The sequence below is a fragment of the Amborella trichopoda genome, chromosome 11, assembly GCF_054954075.1.
Source record: "Amborella trichopoda isolate Santa Cruz 75 chromosome 11, AtrichopodaSantaCruz75HAP2 v2.0, whole genome shotgun sequence".
NCBI lineage: Eukaryota > Viridiplantae > Streptophyta > Magnoliopsida > Amborellales > Amborellaceae > Amborella > Amborella trichopoda.
The window spans coordinates 45,612,033-45,631,214 of NC_142346.1; the positions used below are offsets into that span (position 1 = coordinate 45,612,033).

Here is a 19,182-nt window from a genome sequence, read left to right on the forward strand (position 1 = left end):
TGGCTGATCGGGATTGCCGATGCAGGCTGATACAGTGTGAGCGATCCAAAAGTCGGTTCTGAAATTTGGGACCCGCAAGATGGGATCAATTTGGTCTAAGGTTAATTCACCGTAGCATCAATCGGTGAGGGAGTGGGCCTCACCAGGCATGTGACTGATACATCTGCAAGGCCCGGTCCCTCCTTGTAGTCCAAACCATTGACAGATGACCAAGGTAATAATGCATATGATTGTATTGTTATCACGGCTCTGAGTCCTACCTAATTATCAAAGAGAACAAGCATGTTGGTCGTGTTTGGGTTTGGTTATAAGCCTCCAAGTTAGGCCCTTGGGTTGGGCTTGGGCCAGCCTGAATATTACTTAGAACCTGGTAGCCTATATACAAATAGGGCTGGCATGGGCCGGGCCAAAAATTACATTGTAGGGCGGCAATTTTTATTGTTTCATAATTTCGTGTAGATAATACTGCCCCATGACATTTTTTTATTTAAAATTACTAGGCGTAGGCCCTAACACACTACGTACCTTTTTTAAGATAACGTTAAATGAGTCAAAATTCTTTACATTTTGAATCTTATACATAGGGTGTGGGAGGGTCTCATAGGATCATAACTCATAATATTTTAATATATATTTTTTATATTTTTTTATTTTTTTTAACAATTTTTTGATGCCCCGAGACTTGTTCGGTTAGAACGGTTTAATCGGTCGATTTATCGATTAGGCCGGTTAAACCACTTCCGAACCTATCCAGTTAATCGTTCCGATTCGATTTTGCGAATACCGTTATAAGGTATCAATCTTATACTATTGAAGTGAGGTGTGCCTCAAAACTATGTTGAAAATGTAGTTAGGGTGCCCCAAAGCCTTGGGCCGATATGAAAATTTATAATTGCTCCCAATTATGAAATTTAAAGTTTAAGATACGGTGACCATCAAATAGAATTATAAACACCAAAAAATCGTGAAAATAAAAGATCCAAAAATTATGTTAGAAAATGAACTATTTTTAGGATTTTAAACCTGCTTTTTTTATTATTTTTTATTTTTTTAAAGGTCCAAATGATAGATTTGAGGGTTTTCCGGTATAAAAACAATATTTGTTTGGTGCACCTCGCCAGTACAGCACAAAGAACGAGGTTTTCTATTAAAAAAACGAAAAAAAACAGGTCAAGATTCCTTAATGCTGAGTTCAAAGATTTCATCAAATCCATTCATGATGTTGGGAACTCCAAGTTAATTACGGGAAAGGACAGTGTCTGACAGAATCTCAAGGCACAAAGAAACTCAACAAAAAATGCTTCCTTTCTTCCTCTTTAAGAAGCCGTCGATTGTTTTAAATTACTTATTGTCGCCGCTTTCTTCACGAAGTAACACAGGTAAGAGAGATTTTTTTTTAGGATTGAGAGAATCACCCATTGATATTTTAAGAGAGAAAGAGTGTGTTTTTCTGTGCTTCTTATTCAGAGCCACCAAATCTTTTTAGAGAGAGAAAGTACCATTGTCTTACGATGGAGAAACATGAGCTGTTAGGTGTGTTTATACTTCATGGTTGTAGATTTGAGGATTTTCTTTGCAGTGAAGAAGGTGGGAAAAATGGAGGGGAATGCGATCACTAAGATTCTCTTTTGTAGTTCTCATTTCCCTTCTGCTCATGAATACACAAGGGAATGTTTGCAGAAATACCCATTTATTCAGGTATCCTATCTCCATGGTTTCATCATCTAGTTTTGTTTTTCCAATTTTTTTTTTTGAAAATAAGATATGGGTATTTTTATTGGTTGGTAGGTTATGTTTACTGGTTAACTGAGGTGTAATTGGGCATTTCATTGACAGTCTTAGACTATTATTTTTTTTCTCTTTTTTTTTCCATGCCTAGTTTTTACTTCTGATGGTTGTTTAGAACTAGACATCCAACAATATTTTCATAATGCATATGCTTGAGTTAATACGATCTGTAGGTGTAAGAAATTCTCCTTGGCTATTGATGTGGATGTGTTGCCTTTAATGGATTGTATGTTTATTTTATCCTTTTTTTTTGATAGAGTAGTGAAAAGGTTGGGACCTATTGGATGGGGAAGTCTTGGTGCAAATTAGGTGTATCGAGGGGGGTGTCTACATTAGGTCTTGTTTATTATCTTGAATTCCATTAAGGGTTTGCTTGCGAGCATTTCGATATTATTTATATTTGTTTAAGAAGTCGCATATGCTTTAAATTTGGTTGTGGTTGAGTGCAAATATATTAGTAAAAATCATGCATTTCCGTTCTCTCTTTTGGGATGGAAATAATTTTCCCCTTGCAAGTTTGCATATTCTAATTGGTGTCTTAGAAGAAAACTGTGTGCTCATCTACTTGTGAAATAATTTAGTGAGGAGAAATTTTTTGAGATTATTTGCCTTATGGGACTTTAGATTCTCTATGGAAAGTGGTGGAAATGTTATTGATCTCTCAGTTTGTGGAACTTTGTTAGTCTGTTAGCTTAGCAAGAATATAATATAGAGATTCTTTGTCATGTGCCTATTGTGAATTTTCTTGGATAATGGTCAATGGCAAATGATCAGTAGTTTGATTGGAGATTCAACCACTAGCTATAAGTAATCTCTCTTCTAAATTAAACTATAGGTTTGTGATGGTTATTGAACTGCAATTCAGTTGTATCAAATTTTCTTTGATGATCTTTTCTGTCGATTCTAACAGGTTGATGATGTAGATATTGATGATGTGCCTAATGTTATTGGGGATTACCATATTTGCATACCCAGAATGATGCGCCTGGATTCTGAAGTTATTTCTCGTGCCAAACAGATGAAGCTTATCATGCAATATGGCGTTGGACTTGAAGGTTGTGCTTATATTATGAGTCTTACCATTCAGTTTATGATATACATATAAAGAAAATAATTTATATTGGGTTGGACATTCATGCTCATATGTAGTCCTTGGCATCAAATTTGTTACTTCTTGAAAAAGAGAATTCCTGTGGAGCCAAATAATTTTATAGGTCTTCCTCACCTCATTTCATGAGTCTTTCAGGATTTGTATACTTTTTAAAACTGAACCCACTTTTGTTAGTAGGTAGACAAAAGATTTAGTAAACAGAAGGTAATCTTTATAATAAATATTATTTTATATTTTTAAATGCAGTGGTTTTGTTTTTAAAAGTTGTTTTGTAGTTAGTTCTGTGACATTAGTTTCAGTGAAGTAAAGTTTTTTCGGCTTTTCTAATGCAGGTGTGGACATTGATGCTGCTACCATGGCTGGAATTAGAGTAGCAAGGATTCCTAGCAATATGACGGGAAATTCATTCTCATGTGCGGAGCATGCTATATATTTGGTATTAGGGCTTCTGCGTAAGCAAGTACGCATACACAAATTCTATGAATGGCTGAATGTTTTAGCTATTGAGTACAATAAATTGATTAACTATGATATGCTTAGAAGGCGATCGACTAAATGTCTGCATTTATCTGACTTCAGCTGGTTTCTTTGGTTGCATTTCTCATGAAACTCGGTGTGGCCTTCTACTTGCACTGTTATATATCAAAACAAAACCAATAAGGCTTTTTGTACCATAGTACTTGATACCCTACTCCCTCTCTCTTTCTCTCTCTCTGTGTCTCTCTCTCTCTGAATTCTTGAATGCAAATACACATACATATTAAAGTAAAAAGTTATCTGTATTCATTGCTCATAAAAGAAGTGGTGTTTCCATACTATACCTACTTTAGCATGTACTCTAGCATGCACAAACACATCTAATTGTAAGCAATGGGTATTGGATGTTTGAAACTTAGTATCTCACATGATGCTTTCGATTTTGTGGATGATTGATTTTGTTCAGTGGATTGTTCATTCTCCCATGATGATCTGTCATTTTATTCTATCACCAATAAATTTTTATTCATTTCAACAGAAGGAAATGGAAATTGCTGTACAAGAAAGAAAATTGGGTTGGCCTGCTGGAGAAACTCTTTTTGGAAAAACGGTATGTTTGCTCATGTCACACTAATACATGTGTAACTAACTTTGCCCCTCTTTTTTTGTCTTATTTGTCCATTATTGACATTAACACAAGTTGGGGTTTCAGATGCCAAATGAAGTTAAAAGATGTTTCAGAGCATTGGATGGATTCATGTAGTGGACCAAGCTCAGGGGGATAGTCTATTTCACTTAATTCAATGTTATTTAGCTGAATAAGATGCTGTGAATAGCAATCGATTTTAATTGCATTATCTCTCCAAGATAAGCAATAAATGCACATCACTTCAAACAAAGAAGTACATCAACTTGGGATTGGTATTGGTAAGCCCTATAAATATGCTTCATTCTCAAATTATAAAAATCTATCACCAAAATTGGCTGTATCACCCAAGACGTTTGTCCTATCATAGTTGTGGGAATTGAGTTTGAGGTGCATGCATTACTGCCTTTGGCATAATATATTTCTAATATGTAAGGTAAGTTTTGATAAGGAGAAAAAATGGAAGAAGTTAAAATTAGAGAAAGGTAGGGAGTACATTGTGGCAAAGTAGGAAAATGCAAGATCGGATCGAGGCATACATGAAAATTCCTAAAATTTAGTAATGATTTCAAGAATGAAGTATCAAAATTTGGAATTCGTTTTAATTATTGCTCATCACGAATTTGCTAAAGATCTGAGACACTTGGAATTCATTTTAAAATTCAAGATTGAAATATCATAGTATTTCATATGTATTATCTTTAGAATTCCATATTGAAATATCATAAAAGTCTTGATATATTGTCTGTGATAATTGATTTTTCTTTTTTGCTTAAAATAATCATATTTAAGCTATAAATTTCAAACTAACGAATTTCTTTGATGCAGGTCTTTATTCTTGGATATGGGAACATTGGAGTTGATCTTGCTGCTCGTTTGAAGCCCTTTGGGGTAAAAATTCTTGCTACCAAAAGGAGTTGGAGCTCAGTGTCTCAAGATTCTAGGACCCATGATGGTATGGGATAGTGATAGTGACGATGTATTCTAATCCAATTGACTATGATACACTCATATTCCATTTGTTTCATCACTTTCCAACAAAGTGATGCACAACGATCATGTGGGACCAACTAGAAATGTGCAAGATCTCATGGTGGGTCCCACTCTTTCTATACCAGTGTCCATCATTTCATTGAATGGTGATCATCACAATTGACTATGGTGTTCCTTAGTCATCAGATTATAATATAATTCCCCATGGGGATAATGTCCATCAGCTCTATTCTCTTCATGAATCAATAGGTTGAGGTAATAAATTTGCAGGTCTGGATAGGAATGGAAAGTTCAACAATGGTGTTGTTGGTAAGAAAGGTGACATGGGCAGCATCTATGATTTTGCCGGAGAAGCAGATATTGTTTTTGCGTGCATAAATTTGAACAAGGATACGGTCTCTCTCTCATGTCGTCTTTTTTTTGTTTTTGTGCTTTGATCAATAACTTTGTCGCTTCCTCATCTTCTTCTACGTTTAATCCCACTCAAATGTTATAAAATCAAGGGAAATTATTTTACATTCCAGTGAACTATGGAAAACCATAATCCTATGGCACCATCCAATGAAACTATGGATGGTCTTGGAGGAGTGCTCATGTCCTGTTCTGTTAGGTCCCATCATCTCTCTATCGGTATTCCTCCAATTCACTGGACTGTGATGAATGCAATGGACGATGATCATATCATAGTTCATTGGAGCATTAAATACTACCCCTAGAATCAATTCCACTTTGACTAAGTATTTTAGCTTTGTGCTTGTTCCTATGTATTTTGATGTAGCCTCTGGGATACCTTATTTGCAGGCTGGAATTGTGAACCACAAGTTCCTCACCTCTATGAGAAAGGTTAGTGCTCTTCTTGTGGAAAGTTCCTGAATATCTATCTAGGCATGGCATACTATGCCACTGGTGTTTGGGCTACATGTTGCAAGGCGTCAGTGAGTTGGTAAAGACATCCAGAGTAATGATTTCAATGACATTGATGGAGAGGGGGAGACTGAGAGAAAAGGTGGTAAATTTAAGTGAAGATAAGAATCTCTTCAGGGTGTAGAAAGAGAAAAAAGGGGGGAAGGGGGGGAAAGAGGTGGGGGGGGTGGGTGTGGGGTTGGGTGGTGAGAAAGTAGGATCTGTAGCGCACATGCGAAGCACATTTCTTTGCCAGTCTAATATTAACAATTGCACATTTCTTTGCCAGTCTAAGATTAACAATTGATATTTGGTTTTTAGGGGGCACTACTGGTAAATGTGGCTCGAGGAGGTGTCTTGGACTATCAAGCTGTTAAATATCACCTAGAATCTGGCCATCTTGGAGGCTTGGCAATCGATGTTGCATGGACTGAGCCATTTGATCCTGAGGATCCAATTTTGAAGTTTCCAAATGTTCTCATCACACCTCACATTGCTGGGGTAACAGAATATTCCTACAGGAAAATGGCCAAGGTAAAAGCTTCTTATATTTCAATTATATGTAAATGACTGCCCTGGGAAATATCATATAATCCAATGAACTCTGAAAATCCATAGTCTCATTGGGTCATCATCATCCAATCAAACAATGGATGGTGATAGAGAGTGGGACTCCCGGAAGAAGGGATGAACCCAATTTCAGGTTCCGCCCTCTATCCATCACTGTCCACTGTGGGCCTGATTGACTATGGTTTTGCAAATCCATCAGAGTATGGTATACTTGACCTTACACTGTCTTAAGAACCAGCGAACAAACCTGGCTTGGAACCTATGGGCTACTGTTCCCAGTCCCTAAACCGCCTGTTTGCCTGTTTCCCACTGGTTCTCATGAGTTTTCACCTTGTTTTTGAATTTTCCTGTAGAAATAAAAGGGATAGGCGAGCTGGCTTGGGCAGTTCCTACCCGGCTTGGACCAGTGTGTGATTGGTTCAACCCACTGATCTGTTTTTAAAACAAATGTTTGCCTATTGTGTACATCCTTGTATGTTCTTTATTTCACTTTTAGCATTTGTTTATTTATAATTTTGAGCTGTTTTGAATGACATTCATCCCATATGGTTAACTCTCAATATAGTAATTGTTATCAATATTGCTCTAATTGAAATGGTGTCATTGAAGTTATGCTTCAACTTTATCTTTTTGAGTAGTTACCCATCATTGGGCTGGGTTCTGCCTTTCTTGAATCCTCCATTCCTTGCTTCCTGTTTTCCGAATCTCTATTGCTTTCTTTTTCTCTCTATTAGTGAAGGGCACATGCTCTGCAGGCGTCTGAAACATAGCAGTTGAGAATGGCCTAGGGCGTTGGCGGTAGTATTGCCAGGCCCCGTGGTGACTCCATTCTCACCAAAAGGTAGGGGCCCAAATCCCCACTAACTTACCACTTTTACTAACCAAAAAGAAAAACATTTTATTGTGGGAAGTATATTAATATGCATTTACTTGTTAATCTCTATGTAAAAAATGTTCGAGATATGACAAATAAAGAAAGAAACATAGCAATGGAGATTTGAATAATTTGATATAAAAAGAGAATAAGCATATTGGTTTACGACACTATATAACTTTGATGACACTAAATCACCTTTTTTCAAAAAATTGTGTGGTCTCTATTCAATAAATAGTATAAATAGTCATTTTTTAAAATAAGTTAAGATCAATTAAATAAGCAAGAATAGATACAATTCAATTTTTGGGTGGTTAGGTCTGTTGGGTGAGTGTGGCCATTAAAAGCCTTATGAGTGCTTGTAAAATGAAATGATATAGTAGAGCATTAACTCAGTTGGAGAATAGTCCCTCGTGGACCATACTAAGCAAATGATGTTTGCTGATACCGGACTGTACTTGACGGTCTAGGCCAATCGGTTGGAAAAAACTCATGTTACCTGGGCATAGAGTATAAACCAATAAGGGTTCTAATGGGTCACCCCTTGATGAAGTCGAAGTATGCCCACATGAGTGAGCCAAAGGAGTGTGTGACCCTTGTGTGTGATGGTGGCCTTCAGAGACGGGGGTCAAAGCCTCATCCATGTACCATTACTCAGCATGCATATTGATAGACCGTTTCGTGAAAGTAAACCACCTTTTAGGGTGAAGCGTATGTATGTGCGAGAGATACCCTTATGGTCCATAGGAGCTATGATCGCATAAGGCTAGGTGACCTTGGCCCATCTCTAGGGGAGAATATGAAATCCACAGATTGGGATTGCGACCCCTTGGCTCATCGGTCAGACGTTGGTGAACCACTAATGAGCCCCTGCATGGACTATAGGTTATGGAAAATACTTGGTCGGTTTGATAAAGCAAGTGTGGTCCGTAGTCCACATTTGAAGGTGGAGTGCCCTAGATTATTTATTCCTAGACCATATGGATCCTTATCCCATCTAATGAATTTAATTGTGTTTATTTTATGATGATATGATTTTAGAATTATTATTTGAATTTTTCTAGATCTCTGGATATTTTATTTATAAAATTTAGATTTATAAAAATGGAGATATTGATTTTTAAAATTTTAAATATTCAAGTTAATTCTAAAATCATTTATGGATTTTTAAATATTTAAAAATAGGATTGGAGGCTATTGTGCATATGGGCCCACTATGCCCTAAATTGGTGGGAGCAACAAAAGCCACCACATGAGTGGCACGCCCCAATTTTTGGGGCTTATTATTCCCATGGGGTGGATCTTTTATGGGATAAGTCGTTAAATAAGATTTGAGTGAATCTTTTAAAAAAGGCTTGATAAGCTTGTGCATATTTTTGGATAAAACATTAGTATTATTTTATTTGATTTATATTGATGGGATAATGGTCAAAGGATAGAGGGGGATAAAGGTTCTAGTTCCTTCTAAAATGTTGATGATTCATCTATGGAATGGATTGCTTAAATCTCTCATTTCACAAGTCACCCAAGATCAGTGATTCATATTCAATCTCACAAAAAGATGCAAGACAAGGAAAACCCTAAGAAACCTTAATATTGTTTAAAGGCTATAAAAAAAGATTGTCTCTACCCCAAATCTCTACACCTTATCTTTCTATTTCTCTTCTAAGAAAGCTTCTCTCTCTCATAAAAGCCCAAAGGGGGGCGCGCCCCACTCTCTCATCTTTGATCTCTCTTTTACCCATATTGTAAAAAGGGGCTAAGGGTTTAGGCTATGGGGTTCTTCTCTCTCCCATCTCTCAACTATGGATTTATGGTTAAGGCTCCCACATTGTAAAAAGAGGTTAAGGCTATGGGTTTAGGCTACGAGGTTCTTCTCTCTCCCATCTTTCAACTATGGATTTATGATTAAGGGTTTTAGGGTATAGCAAAAAGAGAATCCATCTCTCTCAAATTAGGTTGCTAAGGGAATTCACTTAGGGTTTGAGTTTGTGATCAAAGGGGTTCATGTTCTATTGGTGTGGTTTGGTCGAAACTTGCTTTCCCGGTTGAGATTGAAGGTTGATCATTGATCCCGCGCCGTCGGATGGTGGTGATTCGGTGTGGAGTGTAATAAGTCCGGTTGAGGTAATTTTCGGCACTCTCTTTTGTTTCTTGTCATATTTAATTATATTGCCTTTATAATCCCAAGCATAAGAATTGTGGATATTTTGTTTGATTAAAAGAAAATTGGTTTAGTGGCATCAAGGTTTTTAAGATCTTGGATTTGTTATTTTTATTTTTTTTGAAGCAAGAGTTATTGTAGCAAGACTACTTGTAAGTGATTTTTGCCAAAATAAAAAAAAACGAAAAAAAAAGAAGGTGAAAATAAAAAAAATATATTCCCTGACAAGATCGTATTAGTTTTTCTTTCAAGGTTCGAGTGTTAAAGAACATAAAGTCATGTACAAAATAATCATTAGTTGATTCTTCTATGTTGCCACAATTTTAGATCCAAAACATCTTCAGAAGTGGCTTTTTCACTTAGAGGGAGCAAATGGACTTTGTACGCCTATGGGAGCATAGTATACACATTGGTATATAATATAATATTAGATTGAGGTGAAAAACAGTATAAATTGCGCTGTGCACTTACCCCTGGATATTTGATCCACTGAGGAATATCTTATGGGTCTAAATTTTATAGATGCACTTTAAATGACCAAAGGAGTACTTTTTGATAAAAATTGGATTTTTGATTTTTCAAACACCTATATTTGACCACCGTTTTTTGTTGTTGTTGAAATAATCATTTGGTGATTCTTATTTTCACAGGTTCAAATGTTAAACCTATGTAGGATTACCCGGACCCGATTGGACACGACTCAAACAAAAAAAAAAATATAATGAAAAAATTATTCTAAATTCAATATTAAAATATATACATGTATTATAACTAAAATATATAGTTATATTTATTTAAATATTATTTAAATAATAACTCGAATCAGGTTGGGTCCACATAGACTGGGACTTGGACACCACCTGCCGGGTCCAATTTTTGGACCCATACTCGGACCCAGGCAGGTCTAGGTCCATTGCCACCCCTAACCTTTTGTATCTAAATTTTGGGATGCACCTAAAAATAACCAAACGGGTGTTTCTTGGAGAAATTAGATTATGAGTTTCAAAACAATTAGATTTAACCGCCTCAAGAAGATTTTACTTCCAAAGATCTTCTTAAGTAGTGATTTGAGTTATTCCATCTAAAAGGACAAGTGGACTTTGAGAGAGAAAAAAAATAGCAATCCATGCTCCTATGGATTCACATGTAGTCTTGCCCTCTTCGATAAAGCAACCATTTAGGAGACTATAATTTATATTTAGTTTTTCTTGTTGATTAGTAATATTGCTTTATTTTTAAAATTATTCAAAATAAATTTTAGATTTCCAAAAATTTAATTTTCTATATAAAGAAATTAGCAAGATATTGAGATTCAAATATAACTTCTAGATTCATTTTACATCCCTAAAATTGAGATTCTTAAAGAATACCTTAATTTGATTTTTACTTGAGAGCGCATGAGCATATTGTGATTTTTTTTATTTTTATTTTTTTTTGTGTTAGATTGGTTCATGATTTATTATTATCATCATCTTATTCAATGCAATATAATATAAGATTATATAATACAATATAATATTATATATGTTTATAATATAGGGAAAATATCTTCATATCCCTTATTTTTGAATTTTATTTTTTAATAAACCCAAGATTTCAAAAAATATCTTCCAACCTCTGGCCTCTTTAAACCTATTTTTTAACCTAAACAAATGTGAGAAAGACATGCTCTTTCTAAACCCAATCCTTTCTCTCTCTTCATTTATAGACTCAAACTTCTCTCTTTCTCTCTCTTGCTGCGTGTTTCACTTTCTCTCTCCTCCCGTGTTTATTCAAACACCTCTCTCTCCTCAAAACACCTCTCTCTCTTTCCGTGTTTATCCAAACACCTCTCTTTTTCCTCCGGTAACATCTCACCACCAAGCATCTCTCTTTTCCTATGTTTATCCAAGCATCTCTCTCTCCCTGTCTTTATCCAAACACATCTCTTTCTCTCTTTCTAGAAACCTTTCACCATCAAATACCTCTCTCTTCATGCGTTTATCTAAACACCTCTCTTTCTCTTCGTGTACTTACTGTGTATTTGGGAGGAGAGAGAGTGAGGGGAGAGATGGGAAGCGTGAAGAGAGAGCAGGAGGAGAGAGAGAGGGGAGAGATGGAAAACGTGAAGAGAGAGCGGGAGGAGAGAGAGTGAAGGGTTAGAGATATGAAAGATGGAGAGAGAGAAGGGGTGCGGGGAGAGAAAGAGAGAATTTTGAGATGATAGCTTTTAAAAAATACATGTCTTTTTAAATTTGTTTGGCCTAAAAAAACAGTTTTAAAGTAGCTCAGGGGTTAGAAAAAATAAATCTACAATTTTTATTCTCGAAAATATCTTTTAAAACCTTGGATCTATTGTGAAATGAAACGTAAAAATATTTATATTTTTTCTTTTATATAGTAACATAATATAATATTGTATAATATAATTTGTTTAATAGACCATATAGTAGTATAATAAATTTTTTCTTTTAAAATATTTTCAAAAACTCTTCTTAAGAAATTTTTTGAAAATTTTCATTATGTGAATAAAATATGGTAGACCATGTTAGAAAAAACACATTCAGGTAGACCTTGAGGTGTGTATTATGGTTTTAGTCCTTCACATCATATACCATAAAGAAAGACCCGTGAACAAAAAAAATTTCTTTTTAAATTAATAAAATTTCAATTTTATTTATATCTTAAAGAAATTTTAAATATATATTTACTTGTAAATACATAATCCAGCAGAACTACCACAAAAGAGCTTGTATAAAGATCATTTAACCAGATAAGTCTCGAGCCTAATGCTGAGCCTCCAAAGAGCGTGGGTTTCCAATTGAACTCACGCTTTATACATACATAGATATACCCTAACTCATCCCATCTAGACCCTCAATACTTACCTCATGTTTCTATTTCATTCCTTTGTCTAGATGATTATTTTGTTTTTTCACTATTTTTGGGTTTGAAGGGACTATTATGGAACTTTAGATAGTTTTAAGCAGTCCATTATTTCTGCTAGTTTTGGCTCTAAAAAATATAATGATAGTAGTTATATTATTCAACAATATATCTATATATATATAGGAAAAAGTTTGCATGAGATTGTAATCTTAAAATGTAGAATTAAAGATGCACATAAAAGGTTGTTTGGATGTTGGAAAACCCTCTAATTGTTCATATCGAGATCGATATGTGTGAATATAAAAAAAGAAAAAAAAGAAGATTTTGAGTCTTCAAAATAGTGTATCTTGCAGCACATTTTCTGGACCGACCATTTTCAAGATTTTCATATGTTTATAGATCTACTTGATTTGAGTCATTTTTAAAGTTTAAAATTTTATAATTAGAGATGAAAATAGATTCTCAAATCATCCTAAGAATTTTTGATATCAAAGTTACATTTATGACAAAATTTAGTGGCACGCCTTAATTGGATTGTTTAAGGTTGCAACCTTATGCAAATCATATATATATATATATATATATATATATATATATATATATATATATATATATATATATATATATATATATATATATAGGAAAGTGTTGAGGTTAGCCCACTAGCTCATATCTACATATGGGCCCAACGACCCATATTGAATTTGGGTTGATTTGACGGTCATGACTTCATTTTGTATTTGAATTTTAACGTTTTTTCTACAAATCCAAATAACTCTAAGTGTGTATTTTTTAAAAATATGAAAATCTAATAAAAAATAAATAAATTAACCAAAATACCCCCAAAACCAAAAAATTTTGGGGTTATTTTGGTCAATTCAGTTTTTGCGAATAAGTTTTTAAATATTTTTATTAGGTGCACATTGATGAGAAGAATGGACGTCTAAAACTTCAAGTGATTTGGATTTGTAGCAAATCATTTTTTAGAATTTTAAGTAGCTGAAAATTTTTAAATCCTTTTTTATTCACTTTGCAATTAAAGAGACAATTTTGAGCTCTTAAAACTCTAGACTGTAAGTTCCCAACAAATGCATAATTCAGAGCCTTAGTTAGAGCGGGAGTTGGTTTCGAGCATCTTTTGAACTTCATGTATTTATTAATTTTTCTAGATGATCTTACAGATGAATGAATATGATTTGAGAGCTTTGGGGTCAAACAAATCCCCCTAACTTGGTGTTTGGCCTATGGGTTGACATGTGCAATATTGGCCCATTGGTATGGAAGGTAGTGAAGAGCTACTCGGCCGAGTTACTTGGCCTTGCCCTATGAGCGAGGCGAGTTGGGTCGGGCAACTCTCCACTCACCAAAACCAAAATTGTAAAAAAATATAAAAAACAAAATATTTAGAAAGATATTCTTAGATGATTTTGATGGTTTTTAAAATGATTTGGGAACTTTTCTTATCACATAATCCATTTCTTTTCCCGTTGTCTTTTGAAATATTCTTTGTATAAATCAAGTTTTTCAATAGTCCATATTTTACATATATTTTGTTTTCATTTTCTATAGTTTTTTAATGATTTCTATTACTTCTTTCAAACTATTTTAACACTTTTTTACCTTTTTCCAATATTTTTTACTTTTTTTCCATGGTGTATATTACTTGGCCAAGTCCACGAGTAACTCACCTGGGGCCAGTGGCGAGCTCCTGGCATGAGACGATTCTGAAAACATTGATGGAAAGTTTTCCATTTTTATTTATTTCATCGATGCATTGGTTGAGATTTGGATGATTTTATAGCTGGAATGAAATTTTGGATGTGTGGACTTCGAAAGTAAGTCCTAAACTGGAATGGCAATTTGGTATCCTGGTTCTTCATCCCAGAACCTCATGTCTGTGACTCACTTGTACTTAGTACTATTACACCTAAGTATATGGTCATAATCCAATTATTTAAATCGGCTATTATGCTATGACATATAGTAAATAGTTTTGAGATTGCTCTTTCAGGGTATGAGACAAATTCATGGAACTGAATAATTCTTAAACAGAAAGCAACCCCATGTCTAAAAATCCTTTGTAATATTATCTTTTTCTTTTTTGCAGTTTTATGCCTTTCTACTTCCATGCCTTAGATTCAATTTTCCTTTTCTTTGTTTGGGAAGATTGTTTCTGGCACTGCTTTTTATGTTTGTGCAGTCCACTTACTGGCAACTAGTCTTAACAATATCAAGTTTCTTGGTTTTGTAAGCCTTCTCAAAAGAGTACCACACGCAGCTCCTTATAATCAGACTGATTGTGATATCAAATGCTAGAACTAACAAAGAACTGGTTCCTCATTTAACTAAATTGGCTGTTAGATCATGATTCCTAACTTTTCTTCCTTCTATTTGATGCTTTTGCAGATTGTCGCAGAAAGTGCTCTTCAGGTTCATTCCGGGGCTCCATTAACTGGAATCGAGTGTGTGAACTAAATGAAGACGTTCGAAAGGCTTTTCCATATCTATTCTTTCATCAATTATATAGATTGTGGGGATATTTATTTGTATTTATTTTTCTGTTATGCTGAACGGAATGAACATGTCTCTTATTCTCTTTTTTTTCATTCCCTTCTTTTGTGGGTTGCGTTTGATTTGTTCCTTTTTTTTCCCCTCTTGTTGGTTGGGTGAGCTGAAAATTTTGAGCCTACAACCCAATGGGTATGACCATGATCCGAAGGACCATGTATAAGGTCTTTGGCTAGAAGTTTCATTACCTACTCTGGGTTTTTTTCCGAGCAGTTCATTGAATTATACTTTTCCATGTTCGGGTGATAAGACAAACATTGGTTGACTGCAAATTACAGCAGATAGAAGAAAAATATAATGAAAAACAGCGTAAAATAGGCCAACTAGTATATGATCTCCCCTATGTGAGTATGAGCACATGGTGTGCTTCCTTTTCGCAATCGTCAACTGCGCCTACAAATTTGTATACTTTTGGCTCTATTCTTAGAGAATTTGATGTCTCAAAAGGACTTTGATCCAGTCAATAGATTGTTTCCTCTTAATTTTGGATTCAAGAATTTGTCACTGCGGGGTTCTCACTCAAGTTTTCTCCCTCAAAAGTGAAAGTGTTTAGCTCAAAGGTTCACACAAAAGGATGATTGGATGGGTCTTAGGACACCAATGTTAGGTTGGATTGGTGGTTACCCCCTTTACTTCTGGATTTTGGCAGATTAAATTTTCCTTCGCTCTCTCCCTACTCTCTCTAATGATTTTCTTTATATATATTTTGTTATTTTTGCATTGCCTTACATTTTCTTGTAATTATTTGAGTTATTTAAGGTTGTTGTTGAGGAAACAGGGCCATCAATAGAAAGATTTTCAAGTTTTCATAAATCAAGGCCTAGTTTTGGACGGTCAATATTCAAGATTCTCAATGAGGTGCACTTAAAAGAAATATTAAAAAGGATTTGTCGATAAAATATAATGATCAAAATACCTTTGAAACTTTTAGGGATATTTTGGTTATTTTATTTTTTTAAGAATATAATTTTATTTTATTTTATTTTTTACAAGTGCGAGTTTAAGAGAGGAGTGGACACCTAAAATTTAATGTCAAAATACTTTGTAGAAAAAATTAAAAATAAAATAGAATAGAGACGTGACATTGTGATTGGATTATCTCAGCTATCGATTTAGAAGAGACAGATGGATAGGGAGAAATATATAAGTTTTAAAATATTTTCGAACTTTTTGACCCACTCCAAACCATCCAGATGGATAGGGAGAAATATATAAATTTTAAAATATTTTCGAACTTTTTGACCCACTTCAAACCATCCAATTTAACTTCTAATGGCTAAGTACAAGTGGAACCTCATTATAACAAATGTTACAATAAATGATCTCATTGTGCGATTCATGGGTGGAGTCCAAAAAATTTAAATAAATACCTGCTAGTTACTCCTTCGGTCTATTCATCGTATAGCATGTGATGATTCGAGAAAGTAAACAGAGGAAGTAAATCAACAAGGAAAAAGTTTATATAAGGATGCAACCTTTAATGTAGAACTACGGATACACCTCAAAATTCCATCGAAAAATGTAGTTTTAATGTTGAAAAACCCATTGATTGTTCATCTTGACATTGAGATGTTTGACCATGAAAAATAAAAAGATTTTAAGTCTCAAAAATAGTATATTTTACAACATATTATCTACACCGTTCATTTTCAAGATTTTCATATGTTTATAGATCTACTTGATTTATGGACGCTTCCGCATATTTATTATCTGTTTCTTTCTCCCATGTCTATCTTGAGGCTAAAGTGTTGTTGACGTATTAGCCAAGGGCGGTGTTTTTTTTGCTTCTTTTTCTATTTCTGATGACGTAATTAAAAAAAATAATAAACCTACTTGATTTTAACCATTTTTAAAATTTAAAATTTTATAATTAGACATAAAAATAAATTTTGAAGTAATCCTAAAAGCATTTTACATCAAAATTATATAACATTTTACATCAAAATTACATACCATGATAAAATTTGAATATACACCCTCTAAAGCTACCGATGCATCCGCATGCCAACTGCACCCAATGGACAATATGCTACTGGATGAAAAGGTATACGAATAGACCAGTGTTTTCGATTCGGCGAAAAAAATGGGAATCGCCCGGTTCTAGAGAGAACCGGACGATTATGTACAGTGACTTGCCGATTCACTGTAAGGAATCGGCGAGTCCGTACAGTGAATCGGCGAGTCCCGTACCGAAATTTTATTTATTTATTTATTTATTGTAATCCATGATAGATTTTTTTGTAATACTTGATCGATTTTTTTGTAATCCATGATCGAATTGTTTTTTTTTTTTTTTTGTAATCCATGATCAAATTTTTTATTTTTTATTTTTTTTTGTAGAATTTTTTGTAATCCATGATCGAATTTTTTGTAATCCATGATCGAAATGTTTGTTTTTTTTTCTTGTAATCCATGATCGAATTTTTTGTTTTTTTTTTTTTTGTAACCCATGATAGAATTTTTTGTAATCCATGATCGAATGTTTTGTAATACATGATCGAAATGTTTGTTTCTTTTTTGTAATCCATGATCGAAATGTTTGTTTGTTTTTTTTGTAATCCATGATCAAATTTTTTGTTTTTTGTTTTTTTTGTAACCCATGATAGAGTTTTTTGTAATCCATTATTGAATTTTTGTAATCCATGATCGAATTGTTTTTTTCTTTTTTTGTAATCCACGATTGAATTTTTTGTTTTTTTTTGTTTGTTTTTTTTTGTAATCCGTGATCGAATTTTATGTAATCCATGATCAAATTTTTTGTAATCCATGATTGAATTTTTTGAAAATTTGTGATATTTTTTTTTTAATCCATGATCGAATTTTTTTTGTAATCCATGATAGAATTTTTTGAAACTTTGTGATTTTTTTTTTTTAATCCATGATCGAATTTTTTTTTGTAATCCATGATAGAATTTTTTGAAAATTTGTGATTTTTTTTTTTTAATCTATGATTGATATTTTTTAAAATTTGTTATTATTATTTTTTAATCCATATTATTCAAAGAGAAAATGAGAGAGATGATGATTCTAAGGCCACCCTATCCCAGCCATATTATTCACATATCGAGTCCCAACAGTAACAGTGTAGGGATGAGCACGACAGTGCAGGTGAGCATGAAGGATGGACAATCTTCGGGGATTTTAGATTGGGAACACAACAAAACACTAACACTCAGGGATTTGGGAATAGTCAGACGCCTGCTAATATCGATGATTCGTTTTTAGATCGAATCAATGAATTGTTAATTTTAATAATTTTTTTGGATTTTTTTTAAACTTTATTCTGACCGATTCACCCGATTCTCGATCCGGATCGGTTTTTTGGAAGCCCGATCCGACTCACCGATCCATTTTTTAAACCATTGGAATAGACATATCCTCCTTGACGTATCCTTAAGTTTTATTAATTCGTGTACCCATGCATTGGTGGTCCCCCACTAGTCAACTTTAACTAACAATCAATGCATGGCCTACATCCAAATCTCGCGAGAAAATGAAGTTTATATAGAGCCAAGGCTATAAACAATCAAATTAGAGCCTACTTCAAAAATTTCATTAGAAGAGGTGGTTTTGATGTCCAAATATCCTCAAATTGATCATCTCTACAATCAATGCGTGGCCTACATCCAAATCTAGCGAGAAAATGAAGTTTATATAGAGCCAAGGCTATAAACAATCAAATTAGAGCCTACTTCAAAAATTTCATTAGAAGAGGTGGTTTTGATGTCCAAATATCCTCAAATTGATCATCTCTACATCAAGATGCATAGACATGAGAAAAAAATAGATTTCAAATTGTAGATACTGTATATTTTATAACGCATTTTTGAACCGTCAAGGTGAAATATATTTTAAGGCTATCACAAAGATTTTCAATATAGAAACCACATTTCTCGATACTATTTGAAGGTAGGCTCTAATTTGATTGTTTAGAGCCTAAGTTCTATACAAACCGCACTCATTAAAAAAAAGGCAGACTCTATAAACACTTTTTTTTTTTTTTTTTTTAAGGGGATTATAAACACTTGAAAATATTTGACTAGATGACTTAAATAAAGAAAAAGTTTATATAAGGTTGCAACCTTAACTGTCGTATTAAATATGCACCTAAAAAATATTATATATATATATATATACATGTATATATATTTGTTTGAGTTCCAAAAAGAATGCATCTTGCAGCATATTATCTAGACCGTCCAGTTTCGAGATTTTCATAT

The 19,182-nt window shown here is 33.9% G+C and overlaps 1 protein-coding gene across 21 annotated transcripts; it reads left to right on the forward strand.

Moving 5' to 3' along the window:
* Positions 1 to 1,114: 1,114 nt before the first annotated feature.
* LOC18448450 (uncharacterized) lies at positions 1,115 to 15,168 on the forward strand. Of its 21 annotated transcripts, none has more exons than XR_002283408.2 (12): positions 1,119 to 1,379; positions 1,559 to 1,698; positions 2,699 to 2,843; positions 3,232 to 3,359; positions 3,915 to 3,986; positions 4,851 to 4,977; positions 5,286 to 5,410; positions 5,817 to 5,858; positions 6,240 to 6,452; positions 6,842 to 6,960; positions 7,244 to 7,329; positions 14,801 to 15,168. XR_002283408.2 is itself a non-coding variant. In XM_020676101.2 (10 exons), the coding sequence occupies exons 1-10, from the start codon at positions 1,298 to 1,300 to the stop codon at positions 14,867 to 14,869; spliced, it is 1,122 nt and encodes a 373-aa protein (XP_020531760.1). In that variant the 5' UTR covers positions 1,115 to 1,297; the 3' UTR covers positions 14,870 to 15,168. The 21 variants fall into 21 exon arrangements, 6 of the variants coding, with proteins under 6 accessions (XP_020531760.1, XP_088707096.1, XP_088707099.1 ...); XR_016043663.1 differs by lacking the exon at positions 6,842 to 6,960 and adding an exon at positions 9,364 to 9,489 and having other exon boundaries at positions 14,801 to 15,000; XR_016043666.1 differs by lacking the exon at positions 6,842 to 6,960 and having other exon boundaries at positions 1,115 to 1,379; positions 1,580 to 1,698.
* Positions 15,169 to 19,182: the final 4,014 nt, after the last annotated feature.